Source organism: Meleagris gallopavo, chromosome 13 (assembly GCF_905368555.1).
Source record: "Meleagris gallopavo chromosome 13, MGAL_WU_HG_1.1, whole genome shotgun sequence".
Taxonomy (NCBI): Eukaryota; Metazoa; Chordata; class Aves; order Galliformes; family Phasianidae; genus Meleagris; species Meleagris gallopavo.
Genome location: NC_139416.1, coordinates 19249847 through 19275625, shown reverse-complemented (window position 1 = coordinate 19275625; position 25779 = coordinate 19249847). Strand labels below are relative to the sequence as shown.

General features: G+C 46.7%; 2 protein-coding genes across 4 annotated transcripts; both read right to left on the bottom strand.

Annotated features, from left to right (window-relative positions):
• Window positions 1-379: 379 nt before the first annotated feature.
• CHST4 (carbohydrate sulfotransferase 4) lies at window positions 380-7002 on the bottom strand. Of its 3 annotated transcripts, none has more exons than XM_010718111.4 (2): window positions 5634-7002; window positions 380-2405 (listed from the first exon to the last, which is right to left on the bottom strand). In XM_010718111.4, the coding sequence occupies exons 1-2, from the start codon at window positions 5639-5641 to the stop codon at window positions 1259-1261; spliced, it is 1155 nt and encodes a 384-aa protein (XP_010716413.2). In that variant the 5' UTR covers window positions 5642-7002; the 3' UTR covers window positions 380-1258. The 3 variants fall into 3 exon arrangements, with proteins under 3 accessions (XP_010716413.2, XP_085091223.1, XP_085091224.1); XM_085235097.1 differs by lacking the exon at window positions 5634-7002 and adding an exon at window positions 3040-4862; XM_085235098.1 differs by lacking the exon at window positions 5634-7002 and adding an exon at window positions 4309-4862.
• A 5466-nt stretch (window positions 7003-12468) lies between these two features.
• Window positions 12469-21366, bottom strand: TAT (tyrosine aminotransferase). Its single transcript, XM_085235095.1, has 12 exons — window positions 21236-21366; window positions 19369-19604; window positions 19054-19158; window positions 18131-18198; window positions 17642-17800; window positions 17316-17454; window positions 16714-16766; window positions 16305-16457; window positions 15391-15519; window positions 14961-15044; window positions 13915-14013; window positions 12469-13131 (listed from the first exon to the last, which is right to left on the bottom strand). Exons 2-12 carry the CDS (start codon window positions 19601-19603, stop codon window positions 12988-12990), a joined length of 1368 nt encoding a protein of 455 aa, XP_085091221.1. The 5' UTR covers window position 19604; window positions 21236-21366; the 3' UTR covers window positions 12469-12987.
• Between the last annotated feature and the right edge of the window lie 4413 nt (window positions 21367-25779).

The window sequence follows — 25779 nt, the reverse complement described above, 5'->3', positions numbered from 1 at the left end:
AGGAGAGAGAAGGATCATGCCAGCAGGGCATCCCCTTCAAAGGACACTTTTCCTCTCTCCCACCACAGCTGTTCTCCTACTTTGATTCTCCCCAGGGTCTGCAGGCTTTGTTCCACTGCACGCTGTATCCACGAGGCCAATGTGTGACACAGAGCCCAAGAGGAGCACCTGCTTGCAAAACGAGTCTTTGCAAAAACAAGATCAGCTACTAAGGTCAGGTCTCTCAACAAAACAGTGTATTTGCAGCTACAGATACAAATATCAGTTCCCTTAAAACTGTCAGGATACTTTGTTCCATCCTAGGATCATTCTTTAGTCAGGGGCCTTCAGGTCCCTGGCACGTGCTCTAAGACAGGAAATACTTTCACCAAATAAATAATACAATATAATAATTTATTGTTCTCAGCTTTTTTTAATACACTGCCACAAATTTATCTTTCAGTTTCACTACGCATATCAATAGAATCTGTGTTCCTACCTTGTCTTTATAGTCTTAGCATTAGCATGAATTCTTCTCATTCTCACATGAACTGTGAGAACTCCCAGGTCAAGAACTCTTTCTGGCTAGAAGATACAACTATTTCAGCTGAAAAAAAATCAGTGGGTTTACCCCGTCTCAGAAATAGGTCCCTATGTGCAGACCTAGAAGTTTTCATTTACAACTATAGCTTGTTTATTCCATTTTCCCGCTATATGGCAAATGAATGCAGGCATTTTGCCAACATTGTCATGACTGTTAAAGGCTCAGGCACAGGAATAGAGTTGGGGAGGGAGGGAGAGCTTTCCAGAAAACACCGTATGCTTATTGTGTCTCTTCTGGCATTACATGTTCCCAAGTGGCAGCATGACTTCCTTTGGCTTCCATTTGCATTTCCTCTTTGGCTTCCATTGGTATTTCCTCTTCCATTGCAGTGCAGTTGTTCCACATGGTTTCTTCAGTACTTAGCTGTGGCTTGTGGAGGGGTTTGAGCTCCGACACCCAATTCCACTCCTCTGGCAGTCTGTTTGCTTCCTCTTTTCCATACACCCCAAACTTAATTTGGATAACAGATTTGCATTATTCCAGCCTGTGTTGCAGCTTTCGAGAGTTACCCTGTGCTGCTACTGGTGAAACTGTTGTAAGTGCTGTCAGCACTCCCGTGTTACTCGACTTGACCTCACACACCCACCCACGTACCTCTACCCTCTTCAGCACAAGTAAATAGTTCTCCACCATGCAGCATTCAGAGAGGAGGTACAGAGAGCAGCTTTGCTGCCTTCAGAATTTGTTCTGGTCAAACAAAAGATCCAGTGACATGTCTTTCTGTTCTTCTTCAGACTGAACTAGCCGGTACCCCAGTAAGTCCATTGCATCTTTGCACACACTTTGCACTTTTTCTATTTTCTCAAAGGGAAACGTGTTCCTCCAGGCCTCAGATGTACTCAGTGCATCTCTGGATCCAGTATCAAATGCTTGTTCTCCTTTTCCTTTCCCGTGGGTAATATTGTGCACCCACTTCTGAAGTTCTGGTGTGAAATGGAGTCCTGCAAACCTATACATCTGAGCAGCCTTTCCTAGTGGATCTCTGACAATGTCTTCATAACGAACTAGCAGGTAACGATCCTTTAGAAAGCTGGGAATAGCCTGGCTGCCTGCCTTGTAAATCTCAACATGGCTTTTACAGATTTCTTGCATTGTGTTGTAAGGTCCCAGTTCTCCCTTTGTCTTCTGGGACCCCACAACAATGTCACTGTCACGTTTCAGCTCTGCCATTGTATTCTCTCGGGACCTGAACACAGCCCGAGGATCACGGACCAAGTGAATTATTTTGAGGTTCAGGGATGGATCGGTGAGAAGTGGATAGAGGACCTTCAGGTCAAAGAAGCGAACCTCCTTGATGACAACATGGCTGTAGGTTTTACAGGCTTCTTCCACCTTGCTGAATGAGTATCTGCCACAGAGAGTTCTGCAGTTTCCTGCAGCAATTATGTCGTTGCGACTGAAGAAGTCACAGGCAGGAGGGGAGCATAAGGCTCGGCTTTTCTCCCACTGAAATAAATCAGACTTTTTCTTCTGGCTAGACATGTAGGCGTCAAAAACAGACATATCACAGAGAAAGACTGACCTGACCAGGTCCCGCACCGCCATGTGCAAGACTTTGGCACTGTTCTGGTACATTGTAACCCACACATGCCATGCAGGCTCCATCAGGTAGAAGACACTGGGGTGCTGGCTGAAAAGCTGGCCAGTGAAGGATGATCCTGACCGCCAGGAGGAGAGAATGAGAATGTGAACTGGAGAAGATTTTAATTCCAGGGAGGCACTGTTGCTGCAGGTTAGGAAGTGGAAGTGGAACAGAAGAACAAACAGAACTGCCAGAATCAGAAGCATCTGCATCCTAGGTTTCATCATGGTAGCAAGGGACCTGCAGAGACAGAGAAAGGAAGTTCAGCATCACAGTCATGATGAAGACAACTGGAGTGAATTAGGCTCCTGCCAATCCCACTGCAGGCACAGCATTCTGGAAAGCTGCCAAACTACTATGATACTGTGAAAAACCACAGCACACGTTATCCTTCTACAGCCAGATGGAGAAAGAGAGACAGGCCTCCAGGGCTGTGGGGCAAGCTGGAGGCCAGCCCGAATGAAGCAGTGCTGGAGTCCAGCTTCTCACAAAGATGTACATCAATTTTGTGCAGCCATACCCATGCAGATTAGCTTCCCCTTGCTAAAGCAGCAGAGGTCTGAGGCACGACCTAGCTGCCCACAGTGCAGACACTGTTTATCATGCTGTCTTCTAGGTTCATTACACTACTTAAATATTCCCAGTAAAAATTTGTCTAACCTCCAACCTCCTCCTTACGCCTTGCCTCAATTTCCCTCTGTATGGAAGCCTTTAGAATAATTTGCACGGAGGCAGGGAGCTGTGTCCTCCCATGACTTCAGTTACTGTGGCACTGTGCACATTTCCAAGCGTAGTCACTGCTGCTAACCAACTAGGAATCAAACTTGGAAGAAGAGCTGTTTAAATGCTGACCAGCTCTCAGAGACCCCCTTACCTTCTAACACCCGAGCCCACGGGATAGCTCCAAGTAGGTCCCAGAAGAGATCGAAGTTGGCTCTCCTAAAGTCCAGAGTAGCAATCCTACTTATTGCTTTGCTTCTTCCACTCAGGATCTTGAACTCCACCATCTCACGATCACTACAACCCAAACTGCCCCCAACCTTTACTTCCTTAACAAGTCCATCCCTGTTGGTGAGAATAAGGTCCAGTAACACCCCTCCCCGTGTCAGTTCCTCCACCACCTGCATCAGAAAGTTGTCTTCAACGCACTGCAAGAACCGTCTGGACCGTGCGTGCCTGGCCATGTTGGTCGTCCAGCAAATATCTGGATAATTGAAGTCCCCCATAAGCACCAGTGCCTGGGAACGTGACGCTACATCCAGTTGCTTTTGGAAGGCCTCATCAGCCTCCTCATCCTGATCAGGGGGCCTGTAGTACACACCCACAACAGTGTCACCCTTACCAGCCTGCCCCTTGATTCTCACCCATAAGCTCTCCACTGCTACATCACTCTCCCCCAAGTGAAGTTCAATACATTCTAGCTGCTCTCTCACATAAAGAGCAACTCCACCACCCCGTCTAGCCAGCCGATCTTTCCTAAAAAGCACATAGCCCTCCATGACAACATTCCAGTCATGCGAGCTGTCCCACCACATCTCCATGATTGCAATGAGATCATGACCTCGCGACTGCATGCAAAACTCCAGCTCTTCCTGTTTATTCCCCATGCTACGCGCATTAGTATACAGGCACTTAAGAGAAGCAGCATCCTCCCACCCCTCTCCAAGCCTTTGAACTCCACTGTCTCCACCCATCAAGTTCTGTTTGGAGCCTCGAACTGCCCCCTCAGTCCCAGCGGTCCTCATTTTGTCCCCTTCCCCCTTCATACCTAGTTTAAACACCTGTCAATAAGTCCCACCAGTTCCTCAGCTAGAACCCTCTTTCCCCATGGAGACAGGCTGCATCCATTTGCAGCCATTATGCCAGGTGCCGAGTAAATTGCCCCATGATCAAAAAAACCAATAAGTATTGTGAGGGGAAGGAGCAGACTGGGGGCTCACTGTGTCAGGAGCACAGTCTGTCTCCTCTCTGTCACCTGTGACTGGAGGCCACATGCCCCATAGGGAGCCACAGTTGCATGCCGGGACCTCGGGGCTGATAGGGCCTGGCACCACCAGTCAATTTCCTTTTCACAGTCCTTGATAGTCCTCAGCCTCTCCACCTCTTCCCTCAGGCAGGCCACCAGACTGAGAAGGTCATTTACCTGGTCGCACCTTACACAGGCGCTGCCTCCATCGCCTGGCACTTCAAAGGCCAGACTCTGGCACTCGTTGCAGCCAGCAACCTGAACGCTAGCGTGCTGTTTTGGGACCTCAGTCTGGGTCGCCACACTCTTCTTGGCTACAGCCTTCCTCTTACGTGTGCAGGGGACCGCTGTCTGGGTCTCCACATGTTTCCTGGCAGTAGCCTTCCGCCGGGACGCAGCCATGGCAATCCAGCAGACCCACTAGCACCAGCACAATCAGAGTAGCGTTACCAAGTGTGACTAATAGCTCCGCCCCGTTACTGAAAGTGCTGGATCTGCCCTCGCTCTTTTACCAGGTCGTTGACGGGTGCAACCGCACTTATCACCCTCTTCACAGAGACAAAACCCCTCCTCCCCGTCTGGGTCTTCAACGCTCTTATTGGGGGGGGGGGGGGAGGGAGGCAGGGACGGAGAGCCGCTACCCTGGCAACGCCCCCGCCACGTGAGCCGCTCTCGCGAGAGGTGCCGGGCTGCTCCGATGCCTCGGGAATCCCTAGATGAGGGAAAACCGAGCGAGTCCCCTATGCACCCCGCGATCAGCCGCCTCAGCTCTGCCTGGGGCAGCTCCGAAGCAGCAAACCTCGGCGATCAAAAGAGTATCATCAGCAAACTTGCTGAGGGTGGCCACTATCCCCTCATCAAGGTCATTGATGAAGATGTTGAACAAGACCGGACCCAGCACAGACCCCTGGGGGACACCACTGGTTACAGGTCTCCAGCCAGACTCTGCACCACCAACGACGACCCTCTGCGCTCTGCCAGTCAGCCAGTTCTCAACCCACCTCACTGTCCGCTCGTCTATCCCACACTTCCTCAGCTTTGTTATAAGGATGTCGTGGGAGACAGTATCAAATGCCTTTCTAAAATCAAGGTAGACTACATCTACCGCTCTTCCCCCATCCACCCAGCATGTGACAGTATCATAGAAGGCCACCAGGTTGGTCGAGCACGACCTCCCCTTGGTGAACCCATGCTGACTAATTCAATTTGACCTCATTAGCTTTTGCAGAATTAGAATTAGCATCTGCCCATTTGGAACAGAAAACGGCATGGCTGGCACTAGTGGGAGATACTGAGAAGACAGTCTAGAGAAGCAGGAAATATCCTCTTAGACAAACCAGGAACTTCCATCTACAGAAGGAACCATACAGCACTTTATTTGCATCTATACATCTATAGTACTTTACAAAAATGATCCCAGGCTGCTGAGCACAAACAGCAAAAACAGTTCTGAGCACCAAAGCATGTGTATCAGTTACCAAGAAGTATTTGAAAAATCTCACCTTAGCATATCCTCTTGAAGCGCTGCCAGACTTGATTCAAGCAAGGCTTCCCTCTCATATGTATACTTCAGCAGTATACACTGTTTCAGGGAGCCTTACAAAACACCTGCACTCGTATACAGGCACTCAGCCTTCATGCCAGGCTCTCACACATGTGTACTCAGCTCTTATCTATACACCTCACGCTACCTCCTCTACCTTTCATTTATGCCTGAGCTCTGACTACTGTGCCTGCCTACTTTTACCTGCCATAAATTATAAAACTCCACCCTCCACTAGCAGCAAAGCATGGGAATGGCAGTTTCTTGCAGGAGAACAAAGGTCCATACACTATAAATAAATGAGAAGGGTCATGAAATTCATGAGGGCAATTGAATGTTGATTTTGCTGAGATCTGTTGCAGGCCTCAGAAGAGCCTGTTGTCTTTAAGATGTGGAACAGGAATGTGACCTGCTTGAGTTGAATTTTTTGGAACTGAAAATTGTGTGAAAGAGGCAGCAGAAAAAGGAGCTGCCAGACTTGTCTTGTTAATAATTCAGAAGGATATTGGAGCTGCAGTTGGGCTGTGCCAGGTAAAGCGGTAAAGAAGAGCAGAGCCAAACTGGGGAAATGCATAATATTCTGCAACTGTGAGAAGACAAGTCACTTTGGGTAATTCCTATTCCAAGTGTAATCTTTTCTGTTATGCTTTCTGGTGAGATGTTGACCTCCTGATGGTGCCCTCTGTTCCTGGAGATCTTACTGCACTGCTCTGAGGACTGCTGGAGTGTAAGAAATAGTAGTAGGAAAAAATACAGGCCCTTCCAGCAGGAGGGACAGCCTGATCAGGGAAGGGAAGGTCATGTTCCCTTTCACTTGCTTCATTACAAACACAGATGGTCAAGCCCTGGTAACTTTTGGTCAGGAAACAAGGCTAGAAGCTGACAGTTGTCCAGATATGGCCCTATGGAAACAAGCAAGCAAAGTTCTGTGCAGCCTGGATTTCAGCTATGTGTTCCTAGTCCCTCACAGACAGCATCTGTAGGATGGATTTGTATGTATCATAGAATCGCTCAGGTTGAAAAAGACCTTAAAGATCATCAAGTCTAAGAACAATCTAACCAAACTACCCTAACAACCCTTCACTGTATTGTGTCCCTGAGCAGCTAAATAATGCCCTTGAGCAAAAATGTCTGTAAGAGTTACAAAACCGATATCTAAGGTCACAATTCCTGAAGCCTAATTTCTCCCTACTAACACTTGCATGAACAGAGACTCATGAAACTCCTACTCCACCTGTACGTAGTTTGTCCAGGACATGCTGGTCCTTTGGCACCAGTATTCAGGCTCCATGGCAGCACTGAACACTGCTGTACAGTGCTCCAGTCACAGAGCTCAGACTTTTTCATTTGCACAGATCACAAGTACGAGCCGCTTGGCTGAGCTTTCCAGAAGGCAGCCTCTGTGGCATAAGTAGTTGTATAGAGGGGAAGAATGTACTCTTCTTTGGAGACAAGGCTTGGGAAGGCACATTTTTCTGGCACTCTGCCCTCCTAGAAACCTGCACACTGTGGAAAGTGAAGGAGAATACTCTGGCATTTGAACAAAGGACCTGCTTCTCCCTGTATGTCTGACTGATAAGCTTTAAGCAACAGATGAAGCAAAGCACGATCGTATAGCAGTCAACGTGTGCTTAATGGCAATTAGCCCCCTACTACTTGGTCTTGAGTAACTTCCTTCCACCTCAAACAGTGGCTGACCATATCTCTGTTTTCTACTCCATTCCTTGATTAGAAGTATTTTCTAGGGACTCGGACTTGCAAGCCCTGTGAACTGCCATTTCTTATTTCCTGAAGGAGAAAATAATTGTGTATTGTGCATGCACACACAGACACATCTGAACCAGTGTAGCAGCAATAGGAATAGGGTGAGAAATAGCATCGAAGGTGTGGTCTAGAGATACTTTTTCAGTTCTGACACTGTAGTACAGGCACCCCAAAGCCATGTCTTTGATAGTCTGATGAGAGAAACAGCTAGAGCAGGAGAACTAGCTCAGCTCTAAAGTCTGATCAAATTTTGCCCTGTCTTCTTCCATCATCAAGAGCAGCTGCCCAAAGAAGAAAATATGCTTTCCTCCCTAGGTGCTCCCCAGCTGCAGCGAGCTTTGGAGTACTTGATTCACATATCTGAACACGGATGTTCAAAACAAGTTAGAGAGTGATGTCCTAGAAGTTCATGTTTCTTTCCATTGACTATGACAAGAGGAGAGGGTGATATTTTTGAACAGGCATCAGTACTGAAGCTGTGTAATAAAATCAGTTGAGAGCGAAGTGGTCTTTGTATTTCATAGCACTTAGGTTTTTTGTTTTCACTTGTCCAGACATGCTTTGAGCTCACCGGTACTTCTGGCATCTACAGTACTCCCTGGCAATGAGAATGTCTGGCTGCAAGTTGAGAACTACTGCCCTCTGTTTTGAACCTAGCATACTATATTTAATATATGTACCTTAATATGTACCTTAATAATGTCAACATTTTTGTATCAAAAGAGACTAAGAGCAATTTCTCCCTATTCAGAATCTTTACTGCTAACCAGAATTTTAGCAACTGCCCTCGCATGCCTTGTAGAATACATTTTCTCTTATACTGTATTTATATATAAAGCAGGTCACAGGAACAATGCTGCAGAAGTCTCTCATTCCACCAATTGCAAAAGGAGCTCTAGTGATTAAGTCAGTGCAAGAATATTAAGAATATTAACCCTGGAGCCATCTGTCACACACAAGAGCACAACCTCATGCAACATACAAGGTGACTCTGACTGATGAAAGGCCTTCATACATTCTGTGCATTTCTCCCCTCTTCTTCAAAATAAACTCCTCTGCCTCAAAAGCCCTGCCCTTGGGAACACCCTCCTTTGGAGAAAGCAATGTTTACTCGCTGATAGGATTCCGGGCATGGATGGGAGGTACATTCTCTTTTTAAACGGAAGTTTGTTATCCCGTTTGGCTCAGATCACGACTTCCACCTTGGAGATTCGCAAAGCTACTGCCTTTTTTTTTTTTTTTTTTTTTTAATAAATCCTCTTGGCAAAAAGGCAGATGTAGGCTACAAGTCTCATTATCATGTGTTTGCTAATATTTATTTAGAAGGATCAGTTAGTTCTTGACTCGCGTTTCCTGCATCCCAGATGTATAAAATCAGGAGCTACCACATGAATCAATGCAGTGACTGTGGACTTGCAAATGCTTGCCACAGAAAGCCTCTGTCTCGAGGCAGAGGAAGTTTAGGTGTTCTCTAGCTGAGGTGACTAAGGCTGTAGGGAACAGAGTGTTTTTGATCTGCTAGATCTGTGACAAAAAGCTACAGTGTAGCTGCTCACATAAAGGCCTGCAAACCCCGCTACTGATCGCTGGATTTTAGCACTCAAAGGGAAAGCCTGGCTCTTTGCAGAAAATAAACTCGATACTAGTTGGAAAAACAAACAAACAACAAAACAACAAAAAACCTGCACTTCAATTGCTTGATTGCTCATTGCTTTCATAGGGCTGAGGGCAGCAGAGCAAAGCAAAATTCTTTGGCTTTTGGAAAGAGATCTTTTTGGCAGGGATGCTTTATACATTTACTCTGGTTCTCTGGTTGCATTAGAATCGTTTGTTCATAGAATTTGGAAAGGAAAATCTACTGTCAGGCAAGTGCCAGAATGCACAGATGCAATGCCCACACTAAATGCCACTTAGGGTTGGTTTCTCCTGAGCCAGAGCAGAACTCACTCCATCTGATTTTCAAAATGAGGAACAACAAGGAAGATAACTTAAGTGATGTCCTACATGAGACAAAGCAATTCTCCATAGCAATTCCCTGGCACAGCCTGGTGTGACATTGGATTTCTGTTGCTACAGCTTTTTCTTGAGTTTGAGATAAACTGTGAAGTTATAATCTGAATTGTAAACAATTTAAGGTAAACAGACAAGCCTGAAATGACACAGTCTAGTCCCAGAAGATAAACTTGATCTTCAGACTTTGCTCCCATTTAGCTTGATTATTTGCCTAAAATGCCAAACAGTTCAGGGAATGACTTACATCTTACTCATGGAACACTTATAACAGCTGTGAGGCAGATTGTCAGGTAATAGGCGCACGTAGTACAGCAAGCGTACAGGAAAGACTACTCAGAGTTGCAGTAGGCAAGAGTAAAGATGCTGGCTGACTCTTTCGCCCACCCTGCTTCACCCACACGTGAGTGAATCCTTCTGCTGGGTTCTCAGATTGAGGGCTAATATATAAGACATAACCACAACCTTGTTCTGAACGGTTCGTAAGCTTAGCTGGCCAGCTTTCAAGTGACAGTACCCCTACTGACGTGTTTTGTGTGCTTGCCCTATCAGTAGGGAGACTTGGCCCACACTGAGCCTTCCTTTGCCACAGCTCCTCTACTTATAGTCTAGTTTCAACAATTGCTCCTAGTCACCTTAAGAAAATGCTGTCCCCCAGCCTCCTGCTGCCATTTCCTCTTACACCCACTGTCCTTCCTACAGTCCTGGACACTTCACTTTGTGGAATCCTGTTCATATCTCCCTTTGACACACTGAATATTTCCTTCCTCCAGTACTCATGGGTAATACTACTGAAGGAGGTCAACTCATCTGGTGTCAAGTTCTGACAGGGCCTACACATACATCTTGGACAAATGAGGCTATGTGCCACCCTTCACCTCCAAACAAGCTTTGTACAACCAGTTTCCCCATAGCATTTTGTTCCCACTCCTGACCAATGCCAGGACCTTAGTCATACCTTGATTATCTCCATGCGACTGCCCAGGTTCCAAGACAAACCCTAATGGATCCAGGTGCATTCTGCTTTCTAGTGGAGAGCAGGCTGGTCCAAGACAGTCTCTCATGGTCAAGGGCCATAGCTTCATGGCGGGAGGCACTCAGTAACTATTCCTGACAGCAGCCCCACAAAGGGACAGTCAGGACTGCCAGAGGAGATAGTAGATGAGGAGAGGGCCAGGAGAGTGGGCTGAATCCACGTTCTTAGGGCACCTGGATGAGCTGATGGCCTAACTGCTGGCAGGTGTGATTGAGCCCAGCCCAGCAGGGCAAATTGTGGTACTACAGGCAGGTGAATCTGCTGCCAGCTCCTTTGGAAGCTGAGAACACTTAATTTAATTTCTTCATCTGCCTAGGAGCAGAGAAGTTACTTCATTTCCTTAGAAAGGCATAAGTGTAGCCTAAGCACCTAGGTCTCTGTTTGGGGTTTGTGTTTCCTCCTAAACACGGCTTGCCCAGACAATGAAGAAAAGAGGATAAGCATGCTGCAAGCCTGTGTCAGGGAATACAGCTTGTGCTCCCCAGCTAAGACATAGAGGATGGGTGTGGATCCGCCATTAGAGTGCTGAAAAATTCTACCAAAGCACTCTTGACACAAAGGCAGTATTATGTTTAATGATGGCAATAGAGAAAGTAGCCTTGAAAAATCTAAGTATATTGAGATTTATAAGGAAGAAAGAGGCATACGCCTCTGGCTGCTGTTCAGATGCTTGCTGGCTAAGAGGAACCAGAACGATGTTAATCACTAAAGATTAGTTACATGTTAACAGAAATCTCCAGGAGCACTCTGGAGGAAAGGGGATTGATGAAGGGAGAAGGATCTGAAAGGAGCAGCTTTGTTTAAAAATGGGAAAAAAACTATTCATTATTAATGGAAATTAAAGCCTCAGAACCCAAGATACTTGGGAAAGAGTTCAAGACAAACTTGACAGCTGCAGTAGATGCAACACAGTACAACAATGCAGCAATATCATGCTGTAAAGGCCTCCTGACCCAACAGACTCCCCATACACCATTCTATTTATCATTTGTCAATTTTTGTCTCAAGTAACTCATGTTATCTGGTTCTATTTTGAGATCTAGTAACTTCAAATCTCCAAATTTCCTCTCATTCCCTCACAGCCCAGCTTATCGCTTTTTTTCTGGGATTGCTTTGTTTGAAAGGGAAGGATGTAGCCTGAACACTCGGCTGATGAGTACCTTTTCAAACACTGCTCTTTTTCTCACATAGCTTTCTCCTACGTACTGGTACTCAGATTTTGTGCTGGACAGAAGAGGAGTCCACACAACCTGGCAGGAGGTCTGGCAGCATGTAATTCAGAGCCAGCTCATTTTTCATACCAGAGGGAAAGCAAAGACAGCCTGTGAGCTTCACCTTGCCATAAGGCAGGTGAAGAGAGATGCAGGTGACAGCATGAAGCACACTGTACATTACTCCTGTGTGAAGAGAAAATGTTCCTTGAGCCCCTGACTACAGCAGTCAGTCTGATGGGCCCATTTTTCCATTAGGCACCAGGCCATTGGTTCTTTGCGCTTTATGGTGCTCATGCATCCAGCCATCAGCAACCTGGGCATAGCAGCACATCACAAACACTCACACAGTGAAAGCACTTCAGAGAAGTACCACCTTGGCATTTACTGCTGGAGTGGGAAAAACCCACCTTGAATATCTGGAGGTTGGTGCCTGGCAGTGCCCACCTGGGCACTAGCATACATCACGCTGCTGTGGCTGTAAGGATCAACAAGCAGCAGAAGATGGGGTGAGCTGTGGAGGGGCCCAGCCACCACAGCAAGCTTCTAGGCTCACTGGAACGGGAGCAGTTGGCTCTTGTCTGTACCAGGTTTGCAGGGCCCCTCCTGCCCTGACAACCTGGTGAGCACTGCCAGGGTTGAACGGGCTGTCCCTGTGCTTTGGCTGGTGGCAGGGCAGGCCCCAGCCAGGCAGCTGCAGGGACAGAGGCAAACATCAGGCACCACAGGCTGAACAAGAGTGACCCACTAGGCACAAGCCCTTACTGACACACTATGGGGACTGCCATGTCAGAAGATTTATTAATAAAAAAAAGTCACAATAACTTACTCCCTTTGCTGGACAAAGGGCTTGGTATAAAGCGCTCTGGCCTCCTAAAGTAAGACAAGTGAGAGGTGGGTGAATGTCTCTTGTCCTCTGAGATTGTGGCCATCTCCTGCCCCAGAGGGGGAGTGCAGGCAGTGCAGGAGCTACTGGCCACTCAGGGTCAATGCCATGGATCCTGGTTCAGGAGCAGCCAGGTGTCCCTGCCTGTGGCTGGTTTGTGGCCAGCACAGATACCAGTATGGGGTGCAGATGCAGAGTATATGGAGACCACAGGCACCAGATGCCAGAGGGTGTGGGAGGTGCAGTGGAAAAGGAGAGATCTGCTTCTTTCTATGGTGCTGAGAGGTCTGTGAAGCAGCAGGACATCACCTGCCTACAGGCAGGGGGACATGGTGCTGGCTGGAAGCAGCCCTGCCTACCACCTCACACAAGGTCTAGTCTGGCAGAGGCAGGAGGTTGGTTGCAGCTACTTGTCACACTCAAGATCCTGGGCCCCCTCAGCACCCTGGTAGTGCATCTCACAGAACTCCTGGATGCGACTGCAGGCCTCCAAGATCATCTCCTCAGGTACAGTGATCACCACACGGAAGAAGTTTGGGTACTCAAAGCACTGAAATGATAAAGAATGAGACTGGCAGATTATTTGGAATACTGTTGGTATCTCAGAGCCTTGCCCTGGGGCCATATTCTATATCAACAAGTGAAAATGGTCAGCACAGAACATAGAGTGAAGATGGCATGGTTGGACTCTCACTCCATTAGAGTGATTGTTTCATTCCAAGCATACCTCCCAGCTCCCTCTGTAAAACTTATTAGTGCAGACATAATGCTGTGCCAGTCACAGGCCAAAGCACTGTGCGGACTGTGTAGGAACCATGGAACGGTCCATAAGGAGGTAGGGATTCCTCCCTTCTCCTCAAAGGGTTAGAGAGGGTTAGAATTGGAGAATGTCTGAGGTCCTAGGATTCAGTGCAGGATGTAGAGCAGGATGGACATATGCACAAACATGGCTCTCAAGTCTGTAGTCTCTTCCTACAAGTGTGGGGGACTGGAAATGGAGCATGTGAAGGAGCACAGGTGGGAACAGTCCAAGGCCTCTGAGAGAGTTACTTTAGCAAGGCGGTATGGGGGTACATACAGTTCAGGGATACGACTCTGCCAACATCTGAAATAAAGAGCAAGTTTTGGACAATCCTGGCAGCTTGACCAGGGACTGTTAGTGAATTGGAGCTTCCCATTTGCCATCCCTACACTGGACCTCACAGGCAGTACATACACATCATTACAGACCATGAACATTACATACTAGATTCCCAGCCTGTCCCCAGAGCTCAAGGATGCAAACGCCTATTGCTTTTCTCCCTATGCTTGGGGCTCTCAGTGTCAGACTCACTGTAGCTGGCAGGCAAAACACAGACTGCTCCGAGATGAGCCGCTCAGTGAACTCCACATCATTTTCAAATTCAGGAAAATGCTCCATTTCAATTTCAACCTGCAGCAGGATGAAACGTGGCAACCATTACTATATACCATGTCCCTGCTTACTCATACTGCTTAACAATTTCCCAGCTAAGTGCAGCTGTCTGTCCTCAGGAACTTTTGCTCATCATTTGGGCTGAGTTGAACACATGAGACAAACAGAAACATATCAGTGAAATCTGGAGAATTTTTAAGAAGTGAAGTAAATTTAAAACTAACTGCCCAAAGCTGGAATTTGAGTTAAGGACAACTTTAGTTAAAGCTGGTAGCACAGATACTGGAACCAATTAGAAATGAGAAGGGGTAAATAAGATAAAGAACAAAAAGTGTGAGAGAGAACTCTACCTGTTATCTACAGGTAATTCCATCATGCAAGAAATCCATAAGGTAAGAAAAAAAGATAGGAGATAAATTAATGATTTTTTTGTTTGTTTTTTTTTTTTTTTTTTTTTTTGTTTGTTTTTAAGAAAGCTTGATCTAGAATCCCATGGAGAAAAGAATTCTTTGTGATGAAATAGGTGTGGATGATATAACTGGTAAAATGACAAATAAAATAAGAAATGTTCAATAACTATTTCTGCTCTGTACTTGGAAAAAAAGAAGACTGTACCATTGTTACATAATCAAAGACATCTCATGAAAATATTCATAAATAAAATAGGTGAGAGATAATTTGCATGCAGAAGGTCTGAAAAAGTGAGCAGGAGAAAAATTGTACCAGCTGATTTCATATGGAATAAGTGTTCAGATGCTATGGAAATACTAGAGGTGTGAACAAGCCTTAGAGCTATCCCTCTACATAAGCAGGATAGGAATGACTGTAACTCTGGGTAAGACTGGCTACTAGTAAACTGATAAAGATTTATCTATTGAGTGAGACTGATGTTGCAGTATATTTCCATTTCTGAGTTCTAGGGTAACCACTGATGACTGGAATGGCATTGCACCCTCCTCACTTACCATGAGGTACATGGCTCCAGCGGGCCGAACAGGCTGGAGGCCTGGGATAGCTGACAGAGCAGCATAACAAAGGTCAGCATTGGACTGAAAAGTAGAAAGGAGAAAGTTCAACAACAGGAGAAAATCTAGGAAGCTGATTAGCAAATGGAAACCAAGTTCTGGACCAGAACTATGAACAAGTTTGCCCACTGCAAATAAGGGGGCAAGGAATGCAAACAGTATGGGTAATTATGGCCTTGAGTAAGGCAGACATCACTGAGCTGAACTCAGCAAGTCTGGGCTTAATGCTCCACCACCTGGGTCACCAGCTCTAGCTTCAAAGCTGGGCTGCCCGTCAATGGCCAATATTCCTGCCACAACAATAACCTAGAGAGATACTGATTCCCCCACTCCAAATAATACCTGAACAAACTACTGACAATCTGATTACCTTGAGGATGCTGAGGGTGTTGTGGTAAAAGTCGGGGGGTGTTCTGTGCAGGATACGTTCCAGTGCTCCTTGGACAATTGTACAGGGTCCTAGGATCCTTTGGCTCAACCTGATAAGGCCATCCCTGATCTGAAAGAAATATGGTGATATTTGTAGACTGTGCTTCTGTTCTTTTCTAACAGCTCCGAGGCCTATTGTCTGTAAAAGTTCTCTTCAGTAAGCATGGAGTCCTTCAGAACATTTACTTGACTACGTGCCAGGTATCTGCAGACTATTTTCACTGTCATTCTCTGTTTCCCAGTTGAAGACTGTCATGCCAGCAGAAATATCCTTTCGAGCTTTCCAGTCTGTTAATATTCTGACTAAATAAAACCCGAGCTAATCCAAAAACCACTTTACACGTCCATTAGGTTTGTGCCCACACTCCACTGCTTTAAAGTCAACTAGGGAGAACTAACATTAGCTTTTCTGCTCACTCACTGCTGGGTAGAAAAGTCACTGCAGTAGTTGCAGTGTTTGCTCTTCTAACATGTATGAATAGCCAGACAAAACACTGGCTACATGGCTTCGAATTTTGGTCCCACTTTTAAGAGAAAACTTATGAGAGCACGTAGAGCCCAAAGACTGCCGGATAAAACCATGCAATACTATCAATGAACACTGGAGCTATTTGAGAAGAGAAGAAAGCAGAAGGACGCAAACAAGATGAGAGTAAAAGGCAATATATGGATGCAGACGAAGTAAACAAGAGACATGAAAACCCAGCATGTGAAGAAAAGCATGTAAGCAATTGGGTTACACCCAAATGAAAGCAAAAGAGCAGTACGTGCCTCTATCAGTCAAAGCCCTGCTGATCCACACTCTGAAGACACTGCAGATCTGTTGTCTTGACAGAGACATTTGACAGTTCTCACCTCATTACCAAAGATGTCTCTCCTGTCGTGGATTAGGATCCAGCCCATCCGCCAGCCTGGGACTAGCCATCGCTTTGCCAAGCCACCACAGGACAAGATTGGCACACTGTTGCTGAGAGTTGCAATGGGTTCATATTTGCAGTCAGCAAACACCTATGACAGGTAACTGTGTTAGGGTTGTCACTGTGTCTCACTGTGAAAACTGGGGGGACTGTGCATGAGACACAAGAAATGAAGCAGGACATGAAATGTACACCCAGGACAACATATTACAGGCACGGGCTCAGGCACAGTACAGGGAAGAGACACTATCTGTCATCTCTGAAGAGCTTGCTGCCATGGCCAATGGGCAAGTGCAGCAGAAAGGACAGGTAGAGTAAGGGTGCAAAGGGCTGTGACGGACACTCACCATGTCTCCATAGATCTCATCAGCAAGGATGGGCACACACTGTCTTGATGCCACTGTGGGAGAGAGAGCATTCAGCCTAGTCATCCTGTGTCCTCCATGGGAGCAGTCTTGCCCTTTTCTACAGGGTCTGGAAGATTCTGAGGGAAATTCTGCCCAGGGCAGAGGGTCTCTCTCTTCCTCCTACATGGTGATCATTTGGAGAGCCCTGTCCTGGCTGAGACTACTTCTGCTCTCACATGTAGACCTGCACTGGCAGGTGAGCGCTCAGGAGCCATAGGGCTTCCTATGAACTTTCTGAGGAGCCAGAGTGGAGAAATAAGTGACCCAAGCCATACCAGCCATCTCAGAAATACCGAGACACACATTATACATGTTCTTGCCCAGAAAAGGAAAACTCTTCATACTGAACTAGCCCAGCGTGCGGTTCAAGGCTACAATCAGTCATGAAGTAAGAGATAAACCCCTGGACCACAGCACTGCTTCACATAACACTGTTGTTACATTGCTGAGCAACAGCCACAGCCTTGCAGAAAAACGGCGATTGAGGCACTGGCAGTTTGGGCAAACACCAGACTGCAGCCAAGGCCCAGAAACACACTTACCTGCCAGGATCTTCTGGAGGTGGCTTTTGCTGAACACAGAGCCACAGGGGTTTGATGGGTTGTTCACAATTACACAAGCTGTTTTCTCATCCACCAGGGACTCCAAATGCTTCAGATCAATTTCCCAGGACTTCTCTGGCTGATGAAAGAAGAAGAGGGGAAGTAGGGTGGAGGAATTGCACTTAATACACAGAGTGAGATTTGACAAGGTGCCCAAGGATACTCAGATCATATTTACCCATTTCCCAGGCAGGGTCAAGATTTTTATTTATTTATTTTTAAGAGGCAGATGTGTTAGGACTGCCCTCTCCAAGCTTGCCACTTACCATGAGATTGTAAAGTTTAACTTCAATTCCCATAGATAGTGCCAGAGTTTTGTAGAGAGAGAAGCCAGGCCGTGGCACCAGGATGTTCTGGCCTGGGTTAGCCAGCACTGCCAAGGCAAGTTCTATGGCCTGGCTGCAGCCACTTGTTAAGATGACATCCTGCAAAGAATACAGAGGAATGAGTGGAAAGTGCAACCACTCTAAGGATCCCCAGCCACATGGAATGAATATGGAGCCTAACTGAAGTTGGGGAACCTGCATCAGTTAGAGAGCTTGATGCCCTTCCAATAAAGGTGGAAGAGAATGGTCCAAGGCAGGGAAAGGGAGCAGCAGGGTGGTGTGGAACAAGGCCATGAGCTACCCACAGGTCCCAAGGCTGGAGAGGGAGCAACAAAAGCTGGGGCAGAGTCCCTGTGCAACATGGTGTAGGCATGGGCAGCAGCAATCTGCCTGTACTGCAGTGGCAGTATGTTGGCTGGACCCCGGTACCTGGGCCTCCAATGGTGCCTCTGGGCAGTTGTAATATGCAGCCACTGCTTCTCGACAGGAATGGTAGCCTGTATGGAGAGAAGAGCCACACATGACAGACAGGTTTTTACAGAACATCTTTTTTTTTTTTTTTTTTTTTTTGGCTAGGACAAGGTTCCAAGGTGCCTGCCCAGCCAGGGTAAGCCCGTTTGTTAATGGCATTGTGTCAGGGTGGCAGAGACCATCCTGCCCCAGGCCAGGCAGCTTGCAGCCCCAAGACAGGGCCAGGCGTGTCATGAGAGGACAGGCCTTGGACAGAAGAGCGGTTTTTGCCCCAGCATGTGCTGGACATGGAACACAATTGAGCTGGGTAGAATGTAGCCAGGGAGATGTTTTTATCCAGTAGGAAGCCAAGGCTTGTTGCATGACCTTCACTTGTTTAGTGGTGGTACAAGGGCAGCCCTCTCTGCACTGAGTCCTTATTGTCACAGAGAATTCTGTGAGGCAGGTGTGATCTGTGCTCTGTGTACGCTTTTAGCACTAACTGCAAACAAGGCTCACTCTCTCTAAAGGCAGGGAATGCAAGAGGAGTCCTGGTAGAGGTATACCAGGAGGAATTTGGCTGTAATCCATGGCCAGGAGATACAGTCCTAAGGCTTTCTGTGTCACTGAAGCCCTGCCTGCTCTAACGGCTTAGGAAGCAAACACAGCTGACTGTGGGAGAATCTGGGCTATGGCAGTATCCCAGGGAAAACAGCTATGTGATGCCTTCTCAACCTGATCATGCAGGGAAGGGCACTCATAGCATCTGGGACACACACCTTTGTGAGCTCGTGGGACTGCTGAGAAGGGCAGCTGCAGAGTGCTACCGGAGAGATGTCTGTGGGTTCCATAAACCTGCTGTGGGGAAGGACCTGCCACATGCCTAAACTATGTCAGCTTACCTACAGATGGAGCATAACCATTGTAACGTCCTGAGTCCAAAGCCTCCTTCATAGCTCGTGTGACCTCATCATTTGTGGGAAGGTTTCCAAAGACTGTTGGGTCTCCTTTTCAAAGATTGAAAAATAACAAAAATCAGAAAAAAAAAAGAAAAAAAAAAAATCAGTTCTCGCTGATCTGTGGCAGGCACAGAGCCGTGTGGCAATCTGGCACATTATGCTGTTCCCCGCAAGCTTTTTGGTTCAGAGCCCTGCAATCTGGCAGCCCCACAGGTCACCTCAACTGCTCAGAGGCTTCAGCCACAGCACTGTGCTCACCTAAAGACAAGGAGATCATGGCTTTCTTTGGGTTGGGCTCCACCTTCATGCTGTCTACGATGGCTCTGACAGGATTGAAAGTCTTCTTTGACATTTCAGAAGCCCTGACAGCCCATCTTGGCTTCCGGCCCTTCACCTTTCCCAGTGACATGCTGTTTCCATTGGTCTTGAGATGAATATCCAACAGGGGGACATGATCTCCTTGGCCATTCACTTGGATCAGGTACGAGTCCATCCTGAAAGTTGTTAGTGGTAAATGGATTTCCTGAGCTTAGTTAGTACATGCCAGATGAAGGCTCTGCCTACCTGGGAAGCACTGCACATCAATCTCCAAAACCAAAACTTCTGAAAGCTGCAGATCTGCCGACTGCCTATGTGCAAATCAGTCATTAGCAGCAAGTGAAGCTATACTTAGGATCATGAAGGAATGAATCTCCACACACAAATGAGCTCACAATGGAGCAGGAAAGACGAAGGCATTTCCCTGTGCTAGTCATATTGCTTTTTAGTATGGGGGCAATTGCTGTGTCGGAGAGGAGCAGTCCTGCTAAATCACAAATGCATCATCTAGTAATTAGCAGCATACTGTAGTCATTGCATGATTCAGTGTTCTGCTGATAGAAGGGCCAGGTCTTGCATTGCTCCCCCCACCTGCCAGCTATTAACTTGCAAACCCCAAGTTGAACCCAGTATGTGTGTGTACCACACCCAGAAAGTCCCTCCAGTCTGCAGATAGAAGTACAATACTGTTAAAATTAAACCTTAAATAACAAAAAAAGTAGTTCTGATACCATCTTATTAGGATACAGTTAACAGTCTTACAGTGTAGGTTATGGCAGCACTCCAGTCCAAAACAGACTCCAGACCAAAAGGAAGTGCTTAAAAATTGATGAAGAAATGCTGGTGGGATCATGAGGGAAATCAAGGTGGTGACACCATCCCAGGCAAAGTGCCTGCAGTCCTGCCTGAGGCTGGGTAACAAGCAAGGCACAGCAGAGGAACAGCTGCCTTCTAGACCTCCAAAAGTAGGCAGAAAAGTGTCGTACGTACTTGAGCACGTATATCCAAATTATCACCTAGTCCAAAACAGCAAAAGCTTAAGAACTGCTGCTACCTCAGGAGGAGGTTAGGGACAGATTCATCAGAGACCTCCTTAACCACCAAGCCTATTCTCAGTGACATCAGAATTGTGCCTTGTAATCCTTTCATCAGCTGTCCATACTCTGTCTCTGCAGGGCTCTTTTTCTCTGCTCCGCTAAAAGACAACTCACTGAGCTGTGACCCATTCCTGATGGTAGTTATATAGCCCCACCAGCTGTTAGATGTCATCTTCACAGATATTCCAGACATGATAAACAAGGGAGCTAGCTGACCCTCCCAACACTGAAAGGGTTGTCGCATTACCTGGTTCAGGAAGGATTTGCCACACGAACAAATATCTCACTGATTCAGTAAGGTTTGCTCATAGATATGCGCCATGCTGCTGAAGTTACTCTACCAGCAGTGCTTCCTCTTTAAAGCAACTGAGATAGATCTAAGAGGTGGTAGTGACAAAAGACGACTTAACATTCCCTACTTATAATGCCTCATGAGTGTCCTTTGTACCAAAAGAAGGGTAACTGAAGAACCACATTGATTCTTCATGACTGCATAAAAACTGAGAAAATAAATGAGCCGTGTGTCTCTGTTCAACAGAGATGAGTTCCAGTGTACAATGCACATCTCAGCAGAGCCTTCAAAACACCTTGCAACATGCAGAGGGAAGCTGCATACGCAGGCAAAATAGATGCCTTCAGCGTAGGCAGACAGGGAAACACTCCCCACACATCAGCATTACCAAAGAAGGTACCAGAGGATTGTACTTTACCTTCTAACAGCAGAGAGAGGGAGTCACCAACAAGCTTAGAGGTCCAGTCCCTACTTTTCATCCAAGACAAATCTTGAGAAGGAATTCCTGCAAATTCTTGCCCATGAAATAAGTCCCCAAACTGGGCGTTGGGACAGAATCCTTTAACCATTGGCTCACAGAGAGGGCTGCTCTCTCCACCCAAAAACGCCCTCTCCTCTGTAACCACATTCACTGCAAATAACTGGAACATACCTGCACATTAACTCTTTGTGAGTTAGCCTACAGAGGGCCACAGCTTTGCTTCCTGGAAGCCTTGGACCACCACCCATCTGAATTACTTCCCTCTGCACTCGAACGCTTGGTGGTAGGGGAAGAGGAAGAATCCCATAGTGCAAAGCCCATATTCCAGCCCTAGCATCTTGTAATGCACCAAGAATGGGTTGGTGGACTCTGAAACCAGCAAATAGTAATGGTATGTCCTGCCCACTTCAAAGGCTCACTTTCTTAATGCTGAGAAAAGACATTGTGGCATTGCTACACAGAGGGGATGTTTTTGCCTATAGGATGATGGGAGGGAAGCACTTCCCTAGCAGGCACCAGGAGCTGAAGGGTTAAAGGAAGCTCAAGTTACCTTTTTTGTTGTTGTTGTTTAGTTTTGTTGTTGTCGCAATGCCCAAGCAGACTCTCATCATTTTGGCAGGTAACAGAGATGATGAAATTCCCTCCCCTCTGGTAGAGCTGCAAGCACAAATGATACCATTACCAGAAGGCTCTTTCTTCTTAAGCGATGTAAAATCTATGCTTTCTTCTCCTTTGCCTGCTGCAGACTGGGGATAAATAAGAAAGCCATCCTCTGCACCCTTCCTGTCTTCCAAGGGCTGCTACAAGTCTTCCTCTACTACTTTGATAGCAAATGGCTGGAGATCAAAGAGCTGCTTAGAGGCAAGAGGCATCCTACTACCTCCTGGCAAACAGACTGCTGACACCTCCATTGCAGAGGTCAGCAGTAACCAATTTTTTTTCTTTTCTTTTTCTTTTTTTTTTTCTGGTCATACCCACTCTGTTCTTGTGTGGGAGGAAGGAGGACCATCTGTGCTTAGCACATGCCCACTGCATTACCAGCAATAAGGCTGCATCTCCCCAGGTGCAGTGGTGTGACCCTCCCAGCCTTGGTCATGGGTCTGGGGTAAAGCTGCTGGGGAGTTGTGACCTGCTGTTGGCTCAGTGCTATACTAGGTGCTGCTGAGGGCACAACAGGGACTGGTGACATAGGTTCTGGAGACGGGCTGTGACCCGGTGGGTTACAGCCAGTGGGGCTGGACAGACACTCCTGTCCCAGCTTGACTGGCAGGCCTCCCACAGCAGCCACCCCTGGGGGCTTTGGACAAGGAATAATGCTTTTTGAAAACATCTAACATAGAAAGATCTTGTTTTGAAGCTTTGAAACCATTTATATGTTTGAGAGCTTCTGTTGAGAGCTGCACAGCTCTAGTTTTTCTCTTCTTTTTCTGAAGAATTGGATGACCTTCAGAAGCTCAGATGTGTCCTCTCCAAGCACCTGTGGGTAATTTTCTCACTTCTCCTAGCTGGCCTCATCTCTTGACGTGCTGCAGCCCTACCAGGGTTAAATGTGCTGCTGGGAGGTCTCAAGGACGCTGCTGCATGTTCTGCCTAGCAACAACACTGAAGTGTTGCAACCAGAGCTCTACCCATAATTCTGCACACTGCAGTGGGGTTCAGGGGAGGGCACAGTTGGGTCTGCTGCCAAGAGGAGAAAAATGTGGCTCTGGAGGCACAGGTAGACTCAGTTACATAGGGATGAGAACCTGTCCAGACATGGGAAGGACACAGTGCAATGGGGTCAGTGGGTTTATCCTGCTATTGCTATGCCCTTCTCTTCTCCCTGCATGACTCCAGTCCTTATCTGGACAGTCTCATGTCATACAGCCCTCCCCATCACCTTGTGCCCACAAAGCCTCCCAGGAAGAAAGCATGAACACACGGCTCAGCATTTCAAGTTTTCCAAAGACAGTGATGCCAATCCATACATAATGCAGCAAAAGAGGTGTCCATACTCTGCGGTGCATGTTTCTGCGATAAGGCAGCTGGTGGTACTCTGTACTCCACCAGCCCTCACGCACCATCTATTCCTCTTCCTCAGCAGTTCCTCCCTATGGGTTTCTTGTTTTGTACCTCTTCAGCTCCCTTTTTCTTCTGTAGCTTCAGCAATGGGCCTCTGTCTTACTGGAAGAAGAAATTGATGATGGCTTTGATGTTTCCTTGGTACTGCCTCGCTCTTGTAGCACAACTGCTCCAAAGACTGTTTCTGTGAACAGAGGTCAAACCTATAAAACCAAGCAGTTCCCTCTTCCAAGACGAGCCACAGTTATAAAGGAGGACTGTGGCTGCTTGAGTGGAGCATGGATGTAACCATTGCTACACTGGCAAATCTGTGTCTTCAGTTAGGCTGCAGGCAGGACATGCTCCAATAGAGTTTTGCACATGTGCTCTGCACTACCATTCAGGATATGCTGATCCAGGGACACTCAGCTGCTCTGCACAGAAAGTAGTAAGATCAATTACAGATCACCTCAGAAATTACCTCCTTGCATTTTGCTTATCTTTCCAGCAATTTCTGTCTGCTTCTTTCTGACATTGGCACAGCCCTAACAAGGTCAAGGGTGCTCCACTAAATGTCTGTCGCCTAATTGCTGTTTAGACCTTTTTAGCATTATTGGTCTTTAATAACCAAGCATGTAATTTTTCCCTTTATTTTTTATTTTTAATCTATTTCTTATTAAACTTTCCTATAGATGAACAAGCAGCTATGAAGACTCCTTGGCTCCAGTGAATTTTGTGACTGATTACTGGCTCCCAAGACATTTCTAGCTGAGCAAAGCAGGAAGTATCCCAGGCTCATGGAGTGTCAGCAGCACTGGTAACTACAGGCCCAGCAGCCACAGTGAAGGATTAACTGGCCCTCCTAGAGCTGCAGCAAAGAATGCTCCACATTAGTGGCCACGTGAGTGGCTTCTGGGTGCAGGCACCGGGAAGACAAGCACCTTGCCAAGCCTTGTTCTTTGCTTACATCCAGACAAGTGTTGCGTAAGTGCATACCCATGTTTGAGGTATGACTTCAGATACTTGTGCTGTTGCATTGTTTGTTGAGGCAACTGCCCTGTGGATGGCCTTGAAGCCATGCGGGCAGTGACCAGCCAATGGGAATGAGATGGAAAGGAACGCGATGGCTCTGTAGGACAAGGGGATAACATGAGCTGGTGGTGAGTGGCGTAGGCAGACTGAGGCACTTTTCTTTCAGAACACAGAGAGGTCAACCACTCCCACAAATGAATATGAGCTCCAGTGATGGAGACCTACAACATGCCATGCTTATCTGCTCCAGCAACAACTTCCCTCCAACTTAGGAAGTGCTGGAGGTCAGGCGTGTGTCTTTTTTTCTTCTTTATTTTTTTTCTTTGAGGGTGCCTAAATCTTTTTGCTTCAAATTAAGATCACCGCTACCTATCATGCCAATGACAGATAGGGAGAACAAAATCTTACCCTTCTGTTGACAACGTTTTTTTACAAGTTTGCAGGTTGTTAAAGTGCCTCCTTATTGACCAGCTTGTGAGTTTTTAACAGGCACTTTGTCAGGCAAATGAGAGGACTGGGCTATGTCTTGTTTCGTAGGTTGTATTTCCAGAGCTTTCTTTTGCTGTAGAGAAGAGCAAAAGGGGGAGGAGGGAGCAGAAGAATTTCTTCACATGTTCTGCATGTGACATTTATGTTTATACACCCTAGTGATGTTAGCTTTTTTCGCAACAGAATGACACTGTGGACTTGAGTTCAGTTTGTGATTCACAAAAACCTCCCATTCCTTCCTGCAGCATAGCTGCTTTGTCATTGTGCTGCACTCACTGTTTCCATGACTATTTGCGTGAGACGGTAAATCTGTTTGTGGTGTTCAGAAGGGATTGTGCTGCAGCTCCCAGATGCCTCGTGCTGGAGAAGTATGAAGCAGTCCATGACTCGTTCTTCCTACTTCACCCTGCGAGTTCCCAGGGAGGGCACTGAACCAGGTCAGAGCTCCTGGCCCATGACAGCCAGGCCTGGCCCTTCCCTTCCCATCATGAGGCAGTGATATCAGGAGCAGCCAGAAACAGAAGAGGAAAAAAAAAAGAAAAAAACAGAAAAAAAAAGAGAAGCCAATGCAAAGGTAAACAGAGCTTGTTGCTCTCTTCTCTTGACTGCCGCTTCCCGCTTCTTGTTGCTGAGAACAGGAATCCAAAGGACGATGCTGACCACGTTCAGCTGTTTTACCAGCTGTGATAATTTGAGTACAAGTGATGTAAAACATTTTGGTAACAGTTCTCAATACAGCCACAGAAACTGAATACAATTGAATCAGATTAGCAATGACCTGAAGTTTGTACCCGGCAGCAAACATTCTAATAGAACACTGATGTGTCGCCAAATCAACAGCACTTCCCAGCTCTGTCTTTTTTTTTTTTTTAAATAACTAATTCCAGCACATCACAAAATCCAAAGACAGTTTTGGCTCA

Coding starts and splice junctions, on each gene's coding strand:
- TAT (XM_085235095.1), bottom strand. CDS start 19,603: ATGGACTCGTACCTGATCCAAGTGAATGGCCAAGGAGATCATGTCCCC. Junction 17,801..18,130: donor AGGCACCATTGGAGGCCCAG/GTACCGGGGTCC, acceptor TATTCTTTGCAG/GATGTCATCTTAACAAGTGG. Junction 16,767..17,315: donor CCTCCAGAAGATCCTGGCAG/GTAAGTGTGTTT, acceptor TCTCTCCCACAG/TGGCATCAAGACAGTGTGTG.